General features: G+C 35.7%; 4 protein-coding genes across 5 annotated transcripts in view; 1 reads left to right on the forward strand and 3 right to left on the reverse strand.

Moving 5' to 3' along the window:
- Positions 1-1,319: 1,319 nt before the first annotated feature.
- On the reverse strand, positions 1,320-3,917 carry LOC148231317 (uncharacterized). The gene is made up of 5 exons (XM_088194456.1): positions 3,843-3,917; positions 3,714-3,778; positions 3,588-3,648; positions 3,428-3,519; positions 1,320-3,369 (listed from the first exon to the last, which is right to left on the reverse strand). Exons 1-5 carry the CDS (start codon positions 3,868-3,870, stop codon positions 2,350-2,352), a joined length of 1,266 nt encoding a protein of 421 aa, XP_088050582.1. The 5' UTR covers positions 3,871-3,917; the 3' UTR covers positions 1,320-2,349.
- Positions 3,918-6,317: 2,400 nt separating this feature from the next.
- On the reverse strand, positions 6,318-7,867 carry LOC148231318 (uncharacterized). Its single transcript, XM_088193799.1, has 5 exons — positions 7,804-7,867; positions 7,663-7,724; positions 7,537-7,594; positions 7,424-7,473; positions 6,318-7,360 (listed from the first exon to the last, which is right to left on the reverse strand). The coding sequence occupies exons 1-5, from the start codon at positions 7,838-7,840 to the stop codon at positions 6,488-6,490; spliced, it is 1,080 nt and encodes a 359-aa protein (XP_088049925.1). The 5' UTR covers positions 7,841-7,867; the 3' UTR covers positions 6,318-6,487.
- A 1,053-nt stretch (positions 7,868-8,920) lies between these two features.
- Positions 8,921-12,476, forward strand: Tsc1 (tuberous sclerosis 1 protein hamartin). The gene has a single exon (XM_088196199.1). The coding sequence runs from the start codon at positions 8,988-8,990 to the stop codon at positions 12,201-12,203; it is 3,216 nt and encodes a 1,071-aa protein (XP_088052325.1). The 5' UTR covers positions 8,921-8,987; the 3' UTR covers positions 12,204-12,476.
- A 2,944-nt stretch (positions 12,477-15,420) lies between these two features.
- Graf (GTPase regulator associated with FAK) overlaps positions 15,421-17,319 on the reverse strand; it is a 102,202-nt gene continuing 100,303 nt past the window's right edge. For both annotated transcript variants that reach the window (XM_088193801.1, XM_088193800.1), the window contains one exon: positions 15,421-16,725. In XM_088193801.1, coding sequence (XP_088049927.1) covers positions 16,634-16,725 — 92 coding nt within the window. In that variant the 3' untranslated portion in view covers positions 15,421-16,633. The remainder of the gene's footprint in view (positions 16,726-17,319) is intronic.

Consider the following 17,319-nt stretch of genomic DNA (forward strand, 5'->3'; position numbering starts at 1 on the left):
TGTATTATATAAATATTATTAACAAAATATTCAATTTAAAAATATTACCCTTCGTTATTATAAAGGAAAAAATAATTGTTAACATAAATATGAAATATACATGTTTTACAGATTAAAAAAGAATATCATGTATTGTATATAAATTATGGTTCGGTAATTATTGCGCACAGCCAAAATTTCAAATTACAAAAATTCTGATCATAGATGAGCAACATACGCATATATCATGTCTTGGGATTGTTAAACGATTCTAAAAATTAAATATTTTTATCGTTTATTCATTTTTTTTAATTTACGTAATTATGAAACGTGATCGCTCAGAAAAGTGGCTATACAACCATACTGAGAGGGCGGCAAAAGCCGACTGCAGGACGGGCGGACTGGCTAGCCATCTGTCTTATGCCTCCTCTACATTCTTTCGAAGTTGGTCATGGATGGAGAATGTAGTGGGTTACTTCGGTCGTTTTCGGTTCTGCCTGCTCTAAAATCTCTCGGAAGTTGTCCGAGGTTTACCGAGAACGGGGAGTAAAGTGGGTTACTTTTAACGCGTTAAGAGATCCATTTCGTAAATGTGCTGTTGTAAACCACAGAACAGAGAATTTATAGAAGCGGCGTTCGTGATGAAAAACAAACTACGTTCAAGTCGTAACTCTGTCCACTGAGTTAGTCGGCCTTATCACGCCGTGTGCGACGGATCTCAACATTATTTTATTCAAAATTTGGTTGTATAATAAATATTATGGGATGCTGTTCAGTTATAGGGTGTAAAAGTCATAGTAGAAAACTATAAAAAAAATAAAAATTGAGTAATTTCTCACGTGTACATAATAATAATTTACATAATCCAAACAAACGATTTTTTTAAGCGTTACTTGATACGTCTCGCACGTTTGTTTTCGATTGTTATTGACATAATTATAATAATGACACATCTTATTTCAAACACTTTTTCTTAAAAAATGTATATCTAAGATGGATACGAGTACGGTCCTGTGAGGTAATAGTTCAGGCTTTCGACGCCCAAGGCAAATTGGCACTGCAAACGGCTTCAATTTTTATATGCGTATTTGTATGCAACGGCCGTTCTATGTATTCTCTATTCTGTGTTGCAAACTAGCATTTGACACTTTGATCACGCGTGATTATTGACTTTGATAGCTGTCTGATTTATAATGCTGCCAATGTGACAAACTTGAATTGGATCACTCATAAATAATGTTTTTTTAAACAGAGTAAAATCACACCAAATAAGAATGTGCAAAAAATAACCATTCACCAAAAAAAAAAAACAGGAAAAGATTTAAGAAATACACATATTATTAGAATAAAAGTTTTAATCAGTATACATTCATTTCCAACGTAATAACGCTTTTTAATTAAATTAAAAAGAAACATTCTTTGGCTCTTTAACCATAAAAATATACATTTCTAAAATAATACATTTGATATATAAAATGTATGTGATCGGTCATCTGTCGAAATGATATTTTAACATTAATTACACGTTACGAATGTTTTTTTTTACATTTTGTACAATAAAAGATGTAGCAAAAATATATTAAGTGATATTTTAAAAAAATTGTAATATTCACTATAGTAAATTGGTCTTTTAAATTAACATATATTGCATTGCTCGAAAACAGCTAGAATATGTAGCAAATAAAGAACATGTTAATTACACTTATTTATCAAATAACATGTTGACATATTCTTGTCATTACTGCATTTTATTATATAGCGAAAACTATTTCAGGCTGAGAAAGAAAGACATTCTATCATATGTTCAATATTACTCAGCTACTTGGTCTTTAAAATTAAAAAAAAATAATCAAATATCTTTAATTACAATTGAGCAGAAAATATTAGTGAATGATTAATCTTTTTATTAATATGAAACACAAACACACACTATCTTGAGTTTTTAAATTAATTAAAATAGAAAATTTTATGAAAATGGAAATTACACACTATTCAAGCGTTGAAAGAGAATTAACACACACAAATACTGTATACAGTGTTGCAGAAAGCTAATATAAAGAGATCTAATAATTCTATATATATTGTAATAGACAAAAATCTAGCATGTTAGAAGCTGAAAGTATAGGCGTATGCTTAAATTTCAATTGAATAAGAGAGTTTTCAATGGACGGATTTTCTCAACCATCATACAGATAATAGGAATATCTTCAGCAGTAATTTATATTGTCAAAAATAAACTAAACAGTATTTAAAAGATAAATTATTATATCCATGTTTTTTAAACAATTCTGACGTCATTCTCATTATAAAAATTTGTACTTTTGTTATGAATTATAAAATTACTGGTCAATTTGAAAATGTCTTATTAGACTAGATTAGACTTTGTTTTTTCACATCTTCACTATGCATTTTTATATGATTAGAGAGACTTTTATTAGTCTTAAATAATTTTCCGCATTTACTACAATTAAAATCGATATTATCACCATGTATGTAATTCATGTGTCTTATGAGGTCAGACTTCCTTTTGATTTGTTTTCCACATTTGTTACATGTATTAAAAATACCATTATGAATTCTCATATGAATATAAAGATTTGTTTTAGTATTGAACGCTTTTCCGCATGTACTGCATTTAATATCATAAACAACATTATGAGTTTTCATATGCCGTACAAAATCAGATTTTCTCAAGATCATTTTTCCACATTTGGTACATTCATTATAAATGCCGTTATGAAAATTGATATGGACTAATAGATTTCTTCTATCGGTGAATATTTTACCGCATTTATTACATTCAAATTTATAATTAGGATCGTGAGTTTTCATATGTATATAACGGCTAGCGTTTGTCTTAAACGCTCTGTCACATTTGCCACATTCAAAATTGTAAGTATCGCTATGTGTATAAATATGCTGTTTGAGATCGGACTTTCTAACGAATGCTTTTCCACATATGTCACAATCGATAGAAATACCATTATGAATTTTCATATGGATTGAAAGATTTCTTTTAGCGTTAAATAATTTTCCACATTCGTTACATTCAAATTGATAAGTAGTATCGTTATGAATTATCATATGCTGTTTAAGGCTAGCTCTGGTCTTGAAAGCTTTTAAGCATTTGCCACATTTAAAATCAAACGTTTCACTGTGTGTAAACTTATGTTGATTAAGAGAAGACTTTCGTTTGAATATTTTTCCACATACGGAACATTCATTGTGAATTGTAATATGCTCTACGAGAGAATCTTGTGTCTTAAATACTTTTTCACAGTTCATACATTTAAAATTACTAAGAACATTATCAGTTATCATGTGTTGAGAAAGATCTTTACTATTTTCAATTATTTTCCTGCATTTGTAGCCATCATCTTTTCCATTAATCTAAAACATATAATAGTTATTTATACATACAAAAAAATGCAATCAAATTCACTATTACTTCTATATCGATAAGATCGTTCGAACACTGAGTAGATAAACTGTCCACGTCAATATTATTGTCAATAAGTACATGTTTAACATCGTGCGTTTCTAAAACGATATATTCCTTTAGTCATATTATAATATATTATTATTGCACAATTTATAATTTAAGTTACCTATTTCAATCATGTCATCTGCTATTTCCATATTATATTCATCAGCACTATCTGGTTCATACTAAAAAATAAAATTATAATAAGAATGCATATTTGTTAATTTAAGAATGTAACAATATAGTTTACCTTAATTGCACATTCTACTTTATTCACAAAAAGCGATGTTTCGTTGTAGTTTTCAACGCTAGATTCTACAAATACAAAACATTATAGATATATTTCTAATAAATAATAAATTTATCAATAAAATGGTACCGGTCTTAATAGATCGTGGAAAAGACATTATTGTAGTAAAGACGAACTGTCAAACCTTCAAAGCTATCTAACAATAATATTGAATATTAGTCTTAAGGTGTTGTATTGTGAGCAAAACAAAAAAGAGTTAAATTGTAAATTATATCATTTAAATTACTAAAATAATTAGATCATTTGTTTGTATAATATTTAATTTTTTTGCAATGTCAAATTAAAAACAATACTTTTTTATATTTTATTTTCAAAAAAATACAATAAATGCTAAATATCCATTTTATGTACTAGCGTTTTTCTTGATTACTTCTATAGAAGTCATCCCTCGTGAAAAGGTTGAAAAATCCATAATGTGCTCTATGGTAAAAATATATATTTATTGAAAATATCGAATAATACACACACAGAATATAGAACAGATAAAACATACATATAAGTATATTTATTTGTTATTAATTGTAATGAGATTCAGGAATAAAATGAAAATAACCATTTTTTTCATTTTATTGCTACTTATATAAAAATATATTCACATCTCTTCGTTAAAATTATTTAAAAGTGGATTTGACGGACAACTAGACACAGATTGAGCCGCTGCTGTAGTATTTTATTGAGTATATAAAGTTACATGTTATTCAATATATAGGTATTAATGAACGGTGAACGAAGCAACACCGGCCGTTGTCTATCCGTCGAAGTCCACCAAAATAATGTCCTGCCCTCCGCTACCGTCACTTCAGTGCTACCAGAGTGCTGTCAAGTTTTGCTCATAATAAAAATCAATCTATTTATATCTGTATTTTAAAATATCGTCGTCACTCTGGTAACACTGGCGCAATAGACTCACTTCGCTTAGCAACTTCGATGGGCTCACATAGCCAGCTCGGGCCCCGCGCACCGTCCACTCACACTCACATGTACATTCGGATAAATTTTTTATCGCAATAAAAATACTACTGCAGCGGCTCAATCTGTGTCTAATTGCCACCTGTCACCTCCCGTTGCCAAAATTTAAATATTCTTTAAAAAAGTGAACAGTATGAAGTAATTACTCATGTCAAATAAAATAGAGATTCCTACAGAATATTCTCTATAAATCTCTGTATTGCCATTTGTGATACTTGTAGGTGAATTTTGATCCATATCAGAAAAATCTTAAATTGCACAACAAATCTGTGTCGAATAATTTTGATATAGTTTGTATAATTATATTTTTTGTAAAGAGAGTGCATCTACCAAAAACCATAAAATGCTGGTATTAATGCTATTGTAGATGCTAGTTATATTTCGATAAAAATAATAAAAATTGCCAGGAGACCACTCCGTCAAAATGTGTACTTAATAAAAATGCCATATACATGTTGACACCAGATTTGTCTTCTGCATGTGCCTTCGCGAACACCGCGATCCTACAATACGGATAAACGACAAAAATTGGCGTTTGCACGAGCCCAATTTTATTTACCCAGAACATTTTATAGTATTTGTTAATTATATCGGCGCCACGCTCAGAAACCAGTAGTTGTAAATTTCTTCTATGGATTTTGTCTCTAAAGTCTGTGAAAGTGGCCAACGTTTTTCTACCTAAATACATTTTACAACTTATTTTTTTAGCGCCGTGCGCGTTTAATTCTCAAACATCAGTTTAAAATCACAATTAATAGTTTATCAGTGTCGTCAATAACACTGAATACCACACCACGACACTGATTAACGGTTAATAGCGATTTTAAACGGATGTTTGGGGAAAAAACACGCGTACGGCGATAAAAAACTAAATTTTAAAATTTTAAACGTGCTTATGTAGCAAAGCGTTACTGGCCACTTTCACAGACGTTAAGGTAAAAAAAGCACAAATGTTCATAACCATTAGTTTCTGAACGTGGCATCGATAAAATTTTAGTTAATTAGGGGGCAAAATAAGCTGGAACTCTCCGAAACACCGTTCCGATAAAACCATGGAAACAACACGTTAATTTAGTTTAAAAACATTGCGTCTTAAAATTTTTTTTTTTTTTTACTAAATACTATAATTTTTTATTTGTGAAAGAGTGCTTTCACACGAAACAGTCGGGATAATACGTCATTTACTATTTTTTAAAACTTATCTTGAAACGTTTGTTAATTTTTTGTGAAGTTTGTGATAATTTGTCGTATGTTATATAGCGATGTGGTGCAGGCGTGAAGACATTCGACCAATTTTCAACGTAATTATATATTTTTTTATTTTATAACTGCGTCCCAGCAATCAATTTTCCACATTTACACATTATGTATGTAGTTTAACACATTATTGCTATAGAGGATATATTTAACTCCTATAAAAAAGTATTAGTCGTTTTCACAAAAATAAAACTGGCAATAAATGATAAATATTATGTTTATTTTTATAATAACCTACGTGATAAAAAAACGTAAAAAAGTGATTTTTAAAAGATATTTATATATATGTATTAATTGGTTGACCTGAAATAAAAATTATTTGTTTTTTTGACTTGTTTGGTACTTGGCTACATACATATTTCGAACCAATTTCTATTATAAACATAGTATATGAAATAAAACAGGTCAATATTACTATGATATATAAATTCATTAGCATTTTCATATGCTGTAAACGTAAGCTTTAGTTTTAAGCGATTTTTTGCATTTCATATGTCTAGTAAGATTGAACTTTCTTTTGATTTGTTACATTCATTATAGATACTGCTATGAACTTTCATATGGGTTAAGAGATTTTTTTTAGCATTGAACACTTTTCCGCATTCTTTACATATAAAATTATATGGAATCTCATTATGAATCTTCATATGCTTAAATAGATCACATTTCCTTTTGATCATTTTTCCACATTTGTTACATTGGTTAAAAACGCTGTTATGAGTTTTCATATGTAATGAAAGATTTCTTCTGGCATTGAAGATTTTTCCGCATTCGTTACATTCAAAATTACAAATAGCATCATTATGAACTTTCATGTGCTGATAAATGGTAGCTTTTGTTCTAAACGCTCTTCCGCAATTACCGCATTCAAAATTAAAAGTGTCATTATGCGTATACATATGCTGTGTTAGATTAGATTTTGTTTTGAACGTTTTTCTGCATTTGTTACATTTAATAGTGACATCATTATGAATTTTCATGTGGTTTGAAAGACCACTTTTAGTCTTGAATAATTTTTCACATATACTACATTTATAATCGAATATATCGTTATGAATTTTCATATGCTGTGAAAGAATGTTTTTAGTCTTGAATGCTTTTCCACATTTGTTGCATTCAAAATCAAAACTATCGCTGTGTATATATTTATGCTTAGTAAGATTAGATTTATTTTTGAACATTTTTCCACATATGCTACATTCATTACAAATAATATTACTGTGAATATGCATATGCATATGCTTCGAAAGGGTATCTTTAGTCTTAAATCCTTTTTCACAGTTGATACATTTAAGAAGATTGTGTTGATTCATATGTTGTGAAACATCGAATACTTTTCTGCATTGTTCTGTTCCTTGAATCTAAAACGTAAAATTAAAACAAATGTTATTTATCAAGCAACAATTAATTGATTCCATTCTTACTTGTGTTCCGATACGATCGTCCATAAGTACATCTTTAACATCGTGTGTTTCTGAAACGTTATATTAGTTCGTTAATACATTAATTCGTAGGCACAAATTATAATATAAATAACCTGTTTCGAACAAATCATCTACTTCCGTATTATATTCATCAACACTATCGTGTTCATACTAAAAAACAAAACGAAAGTAAATATAAATATTTGTTATTTTCAGAATGAAATAATTATATTATATACCTTAATCACACATTCAATCTTATTCAAACAATATGTTTTATCGTCGTTTTCAACGGTCGGCTCTATAAATATAAAGATAAAATAGCTAAAACTGTAGAAAATTTATTTTAAAATTGATAAAATAGATCATTAAATTGATACCTATCTTAATTGAAAACGACATTGTCCCAGCTGTCATGATAGGTAAATAAGTTTTCGGCCTTAGCGTTATGGATTGTGAGCATAATATATAAAGTAAAATTAGAATGTAAAGAATAATTGCACCATAGATTAGACCGTATTCATTTAGTACATCCGACTTTAAAAATATTATTTGCACTTAAAACTAACTTACATGTGTTTGCATGCGTTTATTAATATAAAAAATGTTAGTGCTCTAAAATTAAAAGAGACTTTGCAAATATAAATAAAACCTAAAAACATCAAACATACCCAATAGTCAAGAAATAAATGGGTCCAGGGACAAAAAAATATTTTTAAATTTTCACAAACTAAACATAATATGTAATTACACACAGGGCCGGCTACTTAATTTTTTTTATCCTGTTATTACAATTTTTTTACTACTTGGCTATCTACAATGTTTTTAGTCTATTGTCTTCGCGTATTGCAGTAGCACGTGCAAATGTCACGTCGCTACTGTTCACATGAGTTCTTGAGACAGACACAGTCCAGACGCATGTATTTTCTGTTTTATAATATAGATTCTGGTCTTTGTTTGATATAATCAAATGTTAGATTTCTTGTAAATAATCTTTATGAATATATATTACTGCTAGAGCATTCAGCCAATTTTGACCAATCGCATTTTTTAAAAGTGTTTTATACCTTTTAGAGTGCTCCAACGTTCGGCATCAACTGTGGATACAGGTGCCACTAAAATAATTGCAGTTAATTTTTACACTTCCGAGAAGGTATCGATCAATTTATTGTCTTGTATAAATCGGAATAAGGCGCTGATGTTGAATTTTCACATATAACATTTAATTCGGATAGCAATTTTTACTTAGCATTGGATAACATTTTTTCATGTATTTCCTAAGAAAACGTTGTCTATTGAAATTGTTAGTGTTTACAATATAATAATTTTTTTAATAGAGCAAAATTAGGCGGTGGTAAATAAAATTAGGCTTGTAAAATATGTATTTGAAATTTATTGGTAAACAATGAGAAAATGGTGAATTTTAGCCAAAGGGTAAAAAATGTTTATGTAAAAAAAAAATGGTCGATTCGGGTGGCGTTTGGGCCTCGCGTTCTTGTCGGAAAATGGTGTGACAGTCGGCGCGTCGTTCGTTCGGTAGTCCGGCGATGCGCCGCGCGCCGCCATGTCGCCGGGCGACTCCGAAGTGGCGCTCTTCCAGGCGCTGGAGTCCAACGACCGACGCGAAACGAACGAGGCGAAGGCTAAGTTCGCCGAGCTGCTCAACAGCTCGAGAGAGGGCTGGCTGGTGAGCGGGCTGGTGCACTACTACATGGCGACGGGTTCCGCGCGGGTGATCGACGTGCTGGCGAAGGCGCCCGCGCCCCACGACCGCCACCTCTGCGACAAACTGTCCGAGGGGCTGAAGTGCGGTTGGCGCGTCGAAGCCCTGGGCCTGCTGGGTCACGTCGTCCGCCAGCAGCCGTCGTGGCTGCACAAGATAGTCAACTACCCTCTGTTCAGGGACGTGCTGAACCTGCTGAAGACGGAGCGCGAGATCAAGCCGCTCGTCAGTGGCCTGCTGCTCCTCATAACCCTGCTGCCGATGATCCCGACGCTCGTAACCCCGCACCTGCAGGACGTGTTCTCGATCTTCGGTAGGCTCGCCGCCTGGGGCGCTCCCGGCTCGTTCGACGCGCACCGGGAGCACCTGCAGTTCGCCCTCTACAGCCTCTTCCAGAACCTCTACGGCATGTTCCCCTGCAACTTCGTCGACTTCATCAAGAAGGAGTACTCCAAGCGCGAGAACGTCGAAGTGTTCACCCACACCGTCAAGCCCATGCTCGAGAACGTCAAGTTCCACCCGTTGCTCGTCACCGCTTCCAAGAACACCGAGACCGACTCGGCCCGCTGGAAGAAGATGGAGCATCACGACGTGGTGGTCGAGTGCAGGCGCTTCTCGTCCGAGAGCGCTCGCAAGCAGCGCAGCGCCGACGAGGAGCACCGCTTCCGATCTAGGTGCGGCACCGACGTCTCCGCCCTGCTCCAGCAGCCGGCTCCGACGCATTTCTCGTCCAATTCGACGCCCAACCTTACCGAGCCGCAGACGACGCTCCTCGAGAGCGTCGAGCCCGGCGGCGACAATTGGTTCTCCCTGTACCGGGTGTGCGGGGCGTCCGCTTTGTCCGCTCCGCAGACCCCGCTGCCCCTCCCCGTCGGCGCCTACCAAGACGCTCCCGCTTCGCAGACGCCGACTCTCGACCGCCGGACGGACGGAGGGTCGCCTCCCGAAGCCGCCGTCGAAGCTACTCCCGAGAACACGCCCATAAAAGATGCCAAGCAGCGGTTCGACTACCCGGGCAACTCGCCCGTTGTCAGGCACCTCTGCGCCGCGCTCGCGCAGCCTTCGTCTCACTCTCAACCTCCGTCGCCGCTCAAGAAGGAGCTCTCGCCGTTCAATCGGATGTCTTCCATCGAAAGCGACGGGGAGGCGCGCGCCGACAGCTTCTACAGCCACCACCGTCTCAACAGAGTCCTGCTCGAGCGCTCGCAGCAGACCGGCGAGAGTCTGGCGCCGTCTCCTAACAGACGGAACGCGGCCAGTCCGCTCAAGAAGGCGTCCGGCGCTCCCGACTCTCCCCAGCCGGCGGACTGGCCCCCGGCGAAGCGCAAGCTCCGCGCCGACGGAACGCCCCCCGACGCCGAGAGCGCCACCCGAGAAGACAGCGAAGTCACCGAGCTGAGCAAGAGAGGCGAGGCGATGAGGAGCGCGTCCGTCGACGTCGACGCCCACGAAGAGGGAGACGCCCGCTGGGACGACGAGATGATGTGCGAAGGCGAAAACTCAAACTGTCGAGAGAAAAAGCACGGTCTGCACATGCCCAACTCGACGTCCATGATGGACCTCGTCAACCGCGTCACCAGATCGCGGTTCCTCAGCCAGTGCGTCGCCGAGTCGACGACCACCGGCACGGATTCGACGGGAGGGGACGCGCTAGGAAAACGAGACAGAGCGAGCGTCGCCCACGGCTCCTCGTGCCCCAATCTAAAATTCGGCTGCCGCGAGTCCTTCAAAGTCGGCGCGCGCGAAAACGGAGAGACGAAAAAGACTTACAAGAACGCCGACGCCCAAACGGTGGAGACCTGGCCGCTGGGATACGAACACATGTTCGGCGACATCGTGCAGAACGTGTGCGATCAGACGAGCGGGAACGGAAACGCTTCCGCCTCGGACGACAACTTCGACTCGGACGTCGCTCCGTACTACGAAGTGGACAAGTACATGGAGACCCTGTCGCGGCCCAACGCGATCAAGCCCTCCGGGGAAAAGCGAGAAGAAGTCACCTCGCTCAAACTAGAGTTGGAGATTTTATATTTGGAGCTGCTGTACGAGAGGCACCGGAGGGAAGTTCACGCCGTTCGGAACAGAAGACTCTTGGGGCGGTCTCGTAAGAACCGCGCGGCCGAAGAACAAAATTTAGCTTTAAAACAACAGATGACCTCGCTGCTGAACGAGAAGGAGGAACTGAGAGAGCAGCTCAACAAGCAGAAGCACGCGACGCAGAGCGCCGAATTCAAGCATCGGGAGAACGTCAAGCACTGGCTGAGTCAGCTGAGCGCGAGGGAAGCCGAGCTCGAATCCGAGCGTCGGGAGAGAGAGCGGCTGTCTTCGCTGCTGCTGGAGCGACGGGCGGCTCCCGACGAGTCGTCCGCGGACGTGCAGCACCTCAGGGCCGCTCTGTTCGACGTCTCGCAGCAGCTGCAGCGTGCGATTCGCAAGTCGGAGAGGGGCGAGCGGCAGAGCGAGATCATCAAGAGGCTACAGAGAGAGCTCGTCATGTACGGAGAGCGAGACGCCAAGCGCAGCGAACTCGTCAACGCGCTGCCCTCCAAGACCGACTCGCTCGTCGAGAGGGTCTCCCAGCAGTACAGAGAGCAGCTGATCGGCGCCCAGGGCCTGCTGCAGTCGCAGTCGTCCAAAATGGACTATCTGCAAGCGCGAGAGACCGAATTGGAAGCGACCGTCGCGAACAAAGAACTGGCAGCTCAAGATCTGAAGAGGCAGCTCCGGCTCGTCAAAGAAGAGTACGGCGAGAAGCTCAAGTGCGTCGAGGAAAAATACCAAAGTATCAAGCTTATCAATCAAAGAATGGAAACGCACTGTCTGGAGCTGCTGCAGAGGGTGCCTCAGTCTCCGCAGGCGACGTCGAGAGACGTGACCTCCGGGTTCAGTCCTCAGAGCTCTCCCCTGTCCGCGTCTCTGGCTTCGTCCGAGGGCCACGGACCTCTGCTGGCTTCTCGAGTCGACGAGATGAGGAATCTCCAGGTCATCGTCAACGCTCACGAAGAGTCGACGTCCAACTCTGTAAATAATACCAACTTCGAAGACGACGCCCGTTGACCGTTTTGTAAATTTTCACATATTTTTTCATAACCGCTCGCCTTTATAAAATACGCGCATCGAACCGTTCGTACCTACATTATACACGTTTTCTTTTTGTAATGTTTATCCGAATTTGCGCATCGAGCGATAGCCTATTATTTGTAACATATGTTTTTTTTTCAATTTCATCATTTCGGTATATCGTAAGTGTTAACAATATTGTTATAAAATTGTTTTGAAAATTATAAAAGTGAATATGTAACTATCCAATATATTTTGCTTTCGAAAGTTGACAATTTTTCATTTCGAATCATCGATATCGTCGACGGTCAGACTATGATATTAAAAAACGAAGGCAACTATTTTTTTTATTAAATAGTAATAAACTATTTTTTTTGCTATAATTACACTATACAACAATTTTACATTTTTTTCTGCCCTAAAATTTAATTATCAAAGTTGAATTTTATGCTTCGAGTACACAATATAAATCGGATCCGGTTTTCGGTTCAGCTCCGAGTGATTTATTTTCTACTACCATAATTTACATTGTATTTATTCTTTCATAATAAACATACTATATGAATTGATACAATAATATAATTAACAATTAATTAAAGCTATAATAATTTGAACTCGACTCTATTTGCGTTAACACTCAGTTGGAGAGCTATCTAGTTCATCATTATTCATAATTGAGAAAGAGATGGCAAGTTTGGGTTTACGTGTCCCTACTATTAGCTCTAAAGCACATTATATGGACATACGTACAATATACTTATCATTACTCGGATTGATTGATAAATATAAAAAATATAGTAATAATTTTAATTTCTATAAATTTGTTCAAAATATAAACAAGAGTAATGATAAGTATATCGAACATATGTATATCCGTATCGTGTGCTTTAGAGCTAATAGTAGGGCACGTAAACCCAAACTTGCTATCTCTTTATCAATTATGAATAATGGTGAAATGGATAGCTCTCCAACTGACTGTGTTAACGCAAATAGAGTATAGAAATATATGATAATAATATATACAAATTTGTGTATTCACGGTTAAAGTATACAGGATTCTTGGATATATTTTTTATAGTTAAAAAATATGAAAGTTACCTCTTAATTATTAAAATGTCTTCCAATGTATTTTCATTTAAACCAGGGCATCGAACTGTTATTTTTTCGTTCTGGTTCAATTGAAAAAATATATATTGGTTCAGTTTCGGAATAAATATCAGTTTTCGGTTCAGCTCAGAGTGTTTTTATTTGTATTAAAAATTAATATTTTAACATACGTTAAAACATTTTATTTCTTCTATTGTTTATAAGCAAACTATATTAATTGATACAATAATATAATATAAATAATAATTAAAGGTATAATAATTAGAACTATTAAGAGTTAATTCAATGAAACATATGTAAGTAAACGAAGCAGGTTCGTATATTCATTGTTGAGTTCTTCAGTATATTTATTTATAATTAAGAAAGACTAAAGTGTCTAATTACGTATTACTGTATCTTTCAATGTATTTTCATTTAAATTATTTCGATTCAACACTAACTTGTATTGCTGGAGTTCCTAAAACCACCATTGCAATTTTGTATAAATAAGGATATGTATTTTTATTTTCCTCACAAAATTATAAAATATGCTTTTTTTTTGTCTCGTTTTTGTACATGGTGTCTTCTGATCATAGTGTTCGGTATTGAGTATCATGAAAGACGAGCTTATGGATTATAAATATGACTAGTAAGTTGAAGCTGTATTACTCTTTTTTTTCTGATAACATTTTAAAAGGTGAAATTAACCTGACTGCTACTCCAATGCGTATTTGATTTATCTCTCGAAACGCCGTCTCCCTTATCTAAAAATGTACAAAAGTCATGATATTTAAAATATTATAGACCAGTATCAGTGCTCTCTATGCCAGGAAAATTATTTTAATTTAATTTTTCGTTCCGCACGTTTTTTTTCCTTCTCGACAATAGTGATTAAAAATCTTGATACAGGAGTACAAGTTGATGCCATCTTTATGGATTTTAAAAACCTTTGACAAAGTTTGTTGTAGTATTTTGCAGCAAATACTTAAATTTTATAATAATCGAAGCTATTTGAGGAATCATTATGAGCTATAATTAAGTATTTCACCCATTTTGTAGTTCCGCGGGGTTTTAAACTGAGAACACTGTTGTTTTTTATTATTTATAAACAACATAGACATGGCCATTAGAATTTAATTTTTTGTTGTTTGCTGACGGCTTGAAAGTGCTCAAAGACTGGATCTGAATTCCTTGTTGAGATAAGCTACTAATAACCATTTCACTGTTACATCTTTCAGCATCGGATAGTGCTACGTTGTGTCAAGTGGAAATTTTCTTTACTTTTCAATTATATTTGTACTAAGTGTTCTAAGTTAAAATCTGTGATTTTGAGACGAAACTAACTAGCTTAGAAAAAATACTTGATATAATTGGGGTAGTTAACAATAGTCATAGCATTGACTTTTTTGGTAATTACGATTTAAGGTTTGAGGACCCTAAGGGTGTGACTTCGTAGCCAGTGAGACGTTGTGTTGGAGCGGTGGTGGAGAAGCTGCCGCAGGGAAGATGTCTGTGAAAGGTTCTCAAAGGTCTTGTAGGTGGCGTGGCAGCGACAGTATAGCGGAGGATGATCCCTCTGCTACGGTGGTGCTTGTATCTGTCTGTCTGTCGTTTGCTGGTCTCTACGATTGTCTGTCTGAGTCTTCGAGTGGCTCCTTGTTACTACCTTATCCTCATCGGAGTCCAGGCTTAAGTATCCAGGGCTGCAAAACTTGCTGACCAATCACGATCATCTGGCCAATACTCGTTTCTTAGAACAGCGAAATAGGTATACGCCTTTAGAAAGCGACATTCGCTCGATGAGCATTGTCCAATTTTGTGGATCCGGTGACTTATTATATCCGTGACCGTTTCGCAAGAAAGAAATATTTTCTCAATGATGGAGAATATTTACAGTAAGAACACTTGCGCGTTTTTTTTTCTGGTCGTAACGATGGCTTTTGTGTGATCCATCATCCATGCTACTGTCTTGTTTCCTTTTTGATGGATGATAATTTTGGTGACAGTAAATTAACGCAAGTTTTGAGAATAAGACCCTTACAAACGTGGGCATCTGCTGTGTGTGGTCGCCACAACGACATGAGACTGCAATAGATATTGCCATTAAGATTTAAGATGAATAAAATCATTTGCGATATTCATATTTATTTGTCTATATACAAATTTCATATATAATTTACTACACATTCACAAGTTTTGCATAAATTACGCAAGTATGTATATATAATTTAATTGCCTAAAACTATAATTTTAATAACAATATCATACATTTAGATACACAATACATGTATATTAATAAAAAAAATACTTATAGGTTATGAAGAGAAAAAGAAAGGTAAGCGGAATGTTCAATTGGTCACAAGTACAAATGTATACATATAGTAAATAATTGACGTAATATAAATATTTTAGGTGGCGATAATTACACTATGGCTATGGCTCTTTATTTCTTGGATAAAATCAGTCGATTACTATCTGGATACAAATAATTTGTTAAATCGCATTAAAAATACATCTTGCAGGTTATTAACTATCAAATGCATTTTATTTTGATAAAAAAATTGCTATAAAAATATGGAATATGTAAATTTCTTACAGTATAAAAAATTACATCTACAGTGGTGTTTGTTGTGTAAGAGTTAGTTTTACAATAAGAAGAAATTTATTATATATATATATTTTTCAGTGCCGGAAACATTAATTATATATTTAGTATAGTTTTTGATATGGTTCTTCAAGCCGATATTTACACTTCTAATGGCATTTAATCAATAACAACAAATATAATATAAATAAAATAACATCAATAATACTTTCGAATCAACTCACAGCGTAAATGATACAAAAAAAATTACGCAATAATATATTATATCTTTTTTGTACTATGAACGTAAATTTGTAAACGTACATGGCATTACTTTCATTTATGGCGTAAGATTATTTACATTATGTTTCATACAACTATTATCGAGGAACTTTTTAAACGCTACATATTTATATAAATGTAAATATAAACAAATATATTCAACATTCAATATAAATAGATATATAAAATATACATAATGTGTTTAAAATTCTTCATAAGGGCAAACGATATGACATGCATCGATTTGCTGTAATTTTGATATGCTAGATGCAAAACGGCGATCTCTCGAATACGCTGTCTCACAGAAAGTCTTTTTCTTTAAAGTCTAATGGGCGCTATACGCGTGAAAGTTGCTCACTACGTGCTCGCACATACACACACACATACACTAAATTTAAAAATGGATGCTTTGGTTTATCGAGTGTCTACGATTTGCTCTCGGCGACATTGCTGGCGATCGAGGCGACGAGGGACATCAGGGGAGCGCCGCTACGTAGTTCTCCGGCACGAGGCCAGTCTTTCCGTTCAACGTTCCTTCCAACCATCCGGGCTCGGCTGAAGATTTCACTGAAATATAAATAAAAAATATTATAAGATACCTTGTAGAAGAGTTAAAAGTTATATTTTGTGAGATGGAAAATATACTTTACTTAATAAAACACTATGATATAGTGGCATACAGAATTTAACAAGTATTAATTTTTTGTCAGTAAGATCGCTTACTTAGATTTTTTACATTTGTCGCGGCTTTTTCAAGCTCGTCAAATGACAGTTTATAGTAGCATATAATTTCACTAACATCTGTCAGATAAATAATAATATTTTTACTATTACAAATATATATCTATTAGTGAAAATATATAGATATATGATTTCAGTGAAAATATGTTTTCACTATTTATTTAACTAATATAGCTAAATTGTTTTTACACTAAATAAATATAATCAAAAGACTTAAATATTATAATTTATTTCTTAATGTACAAATGTTTCTTTATTCCATTGAGGAAATCCACTACATTTATTTTTGTGGATTATCCTAGGAATACTATTATACAAATTCACGCCTCTGTATAATATTCCCCTGGCCGTACTCGTTTTCTTATATCTATTTTTCGTAATTATTTCACTTTTTTTACCTTAATTACATTATGTTTTTCT

Source organism: Plectrocnemia conspersa, unplaced genomic scaffold (genome assembly GCF_051122295.1).
Source record: "Plectrocnemia conspersa isolate PC_06_02 unplaced genomic scaffold, ASM5112229v1 ptg000010l, whole genome shotgun sequence".
In the NCBI taxonomy this organism is placed as follows: domain Eukaryota; kingdom Metazoa; phylum Arthropoda; class Insecta; order Trichoptera; family Polycentropodidae; genus Plectrocnemia; species Plectrocnemia conspersa.

What these genes read in the sequence shown, in the direction of transcription:
- LOC148231317 (XM_088194456.1), bottom strand. Translation starts at nt 3,870, where the DNA reads ATGTCTTTTCCACGATCTATTAAGACCG. An exon ending in TCCACGATCTATTAAGACCG is followed by an intron (nt 3,779 to 3,842) that starts GTACCATTTTAT and finishes TTGTATTTGTAG; the next exon opens with AATCTAGCGTTGAAAACTAC. An exon ending in ACGATCTTATCGATATAGAA is followed by an intron (nt 3,370 to 3,427) that starts GTAATAGTGAAT and finishes TATATGTTTTAG; the next exon opens with ATTAATGGAAAAGATGATGG.
- Tsc1 (XM_088196199.1), top strand. Translation starts at nt 8,988, where the DNA reads ATGTCGCCGGGCGACTCCGAAGTGGCGCTCTTCCAGGCGCTGGAGTCC.
- LOC148231318 (XM_088193799.1), bottom strand. Translation starts at nt 7,840, where the DNA reads ATGACAGCTGGGACAATGTCGTTTTCAATTAAGATAG. An exon ending in GTCGTTTTCAATTAAGATAG is followed by an intron (nt 7,725 to 7,803) that starts GTATCAATTTAA and finishes TTATATTTATAG; the next exon opens with AGCCGACCGTTGAAAACGAC. An exon ending in AGATGATTTGTTCGAAACAG is followed by an intron (nt 7,474 to 7,536) that starts GTTATTTATATT and finishes ATAACGTTTCAG; the next exon opens with AAACACACGATGTTAAAGAT.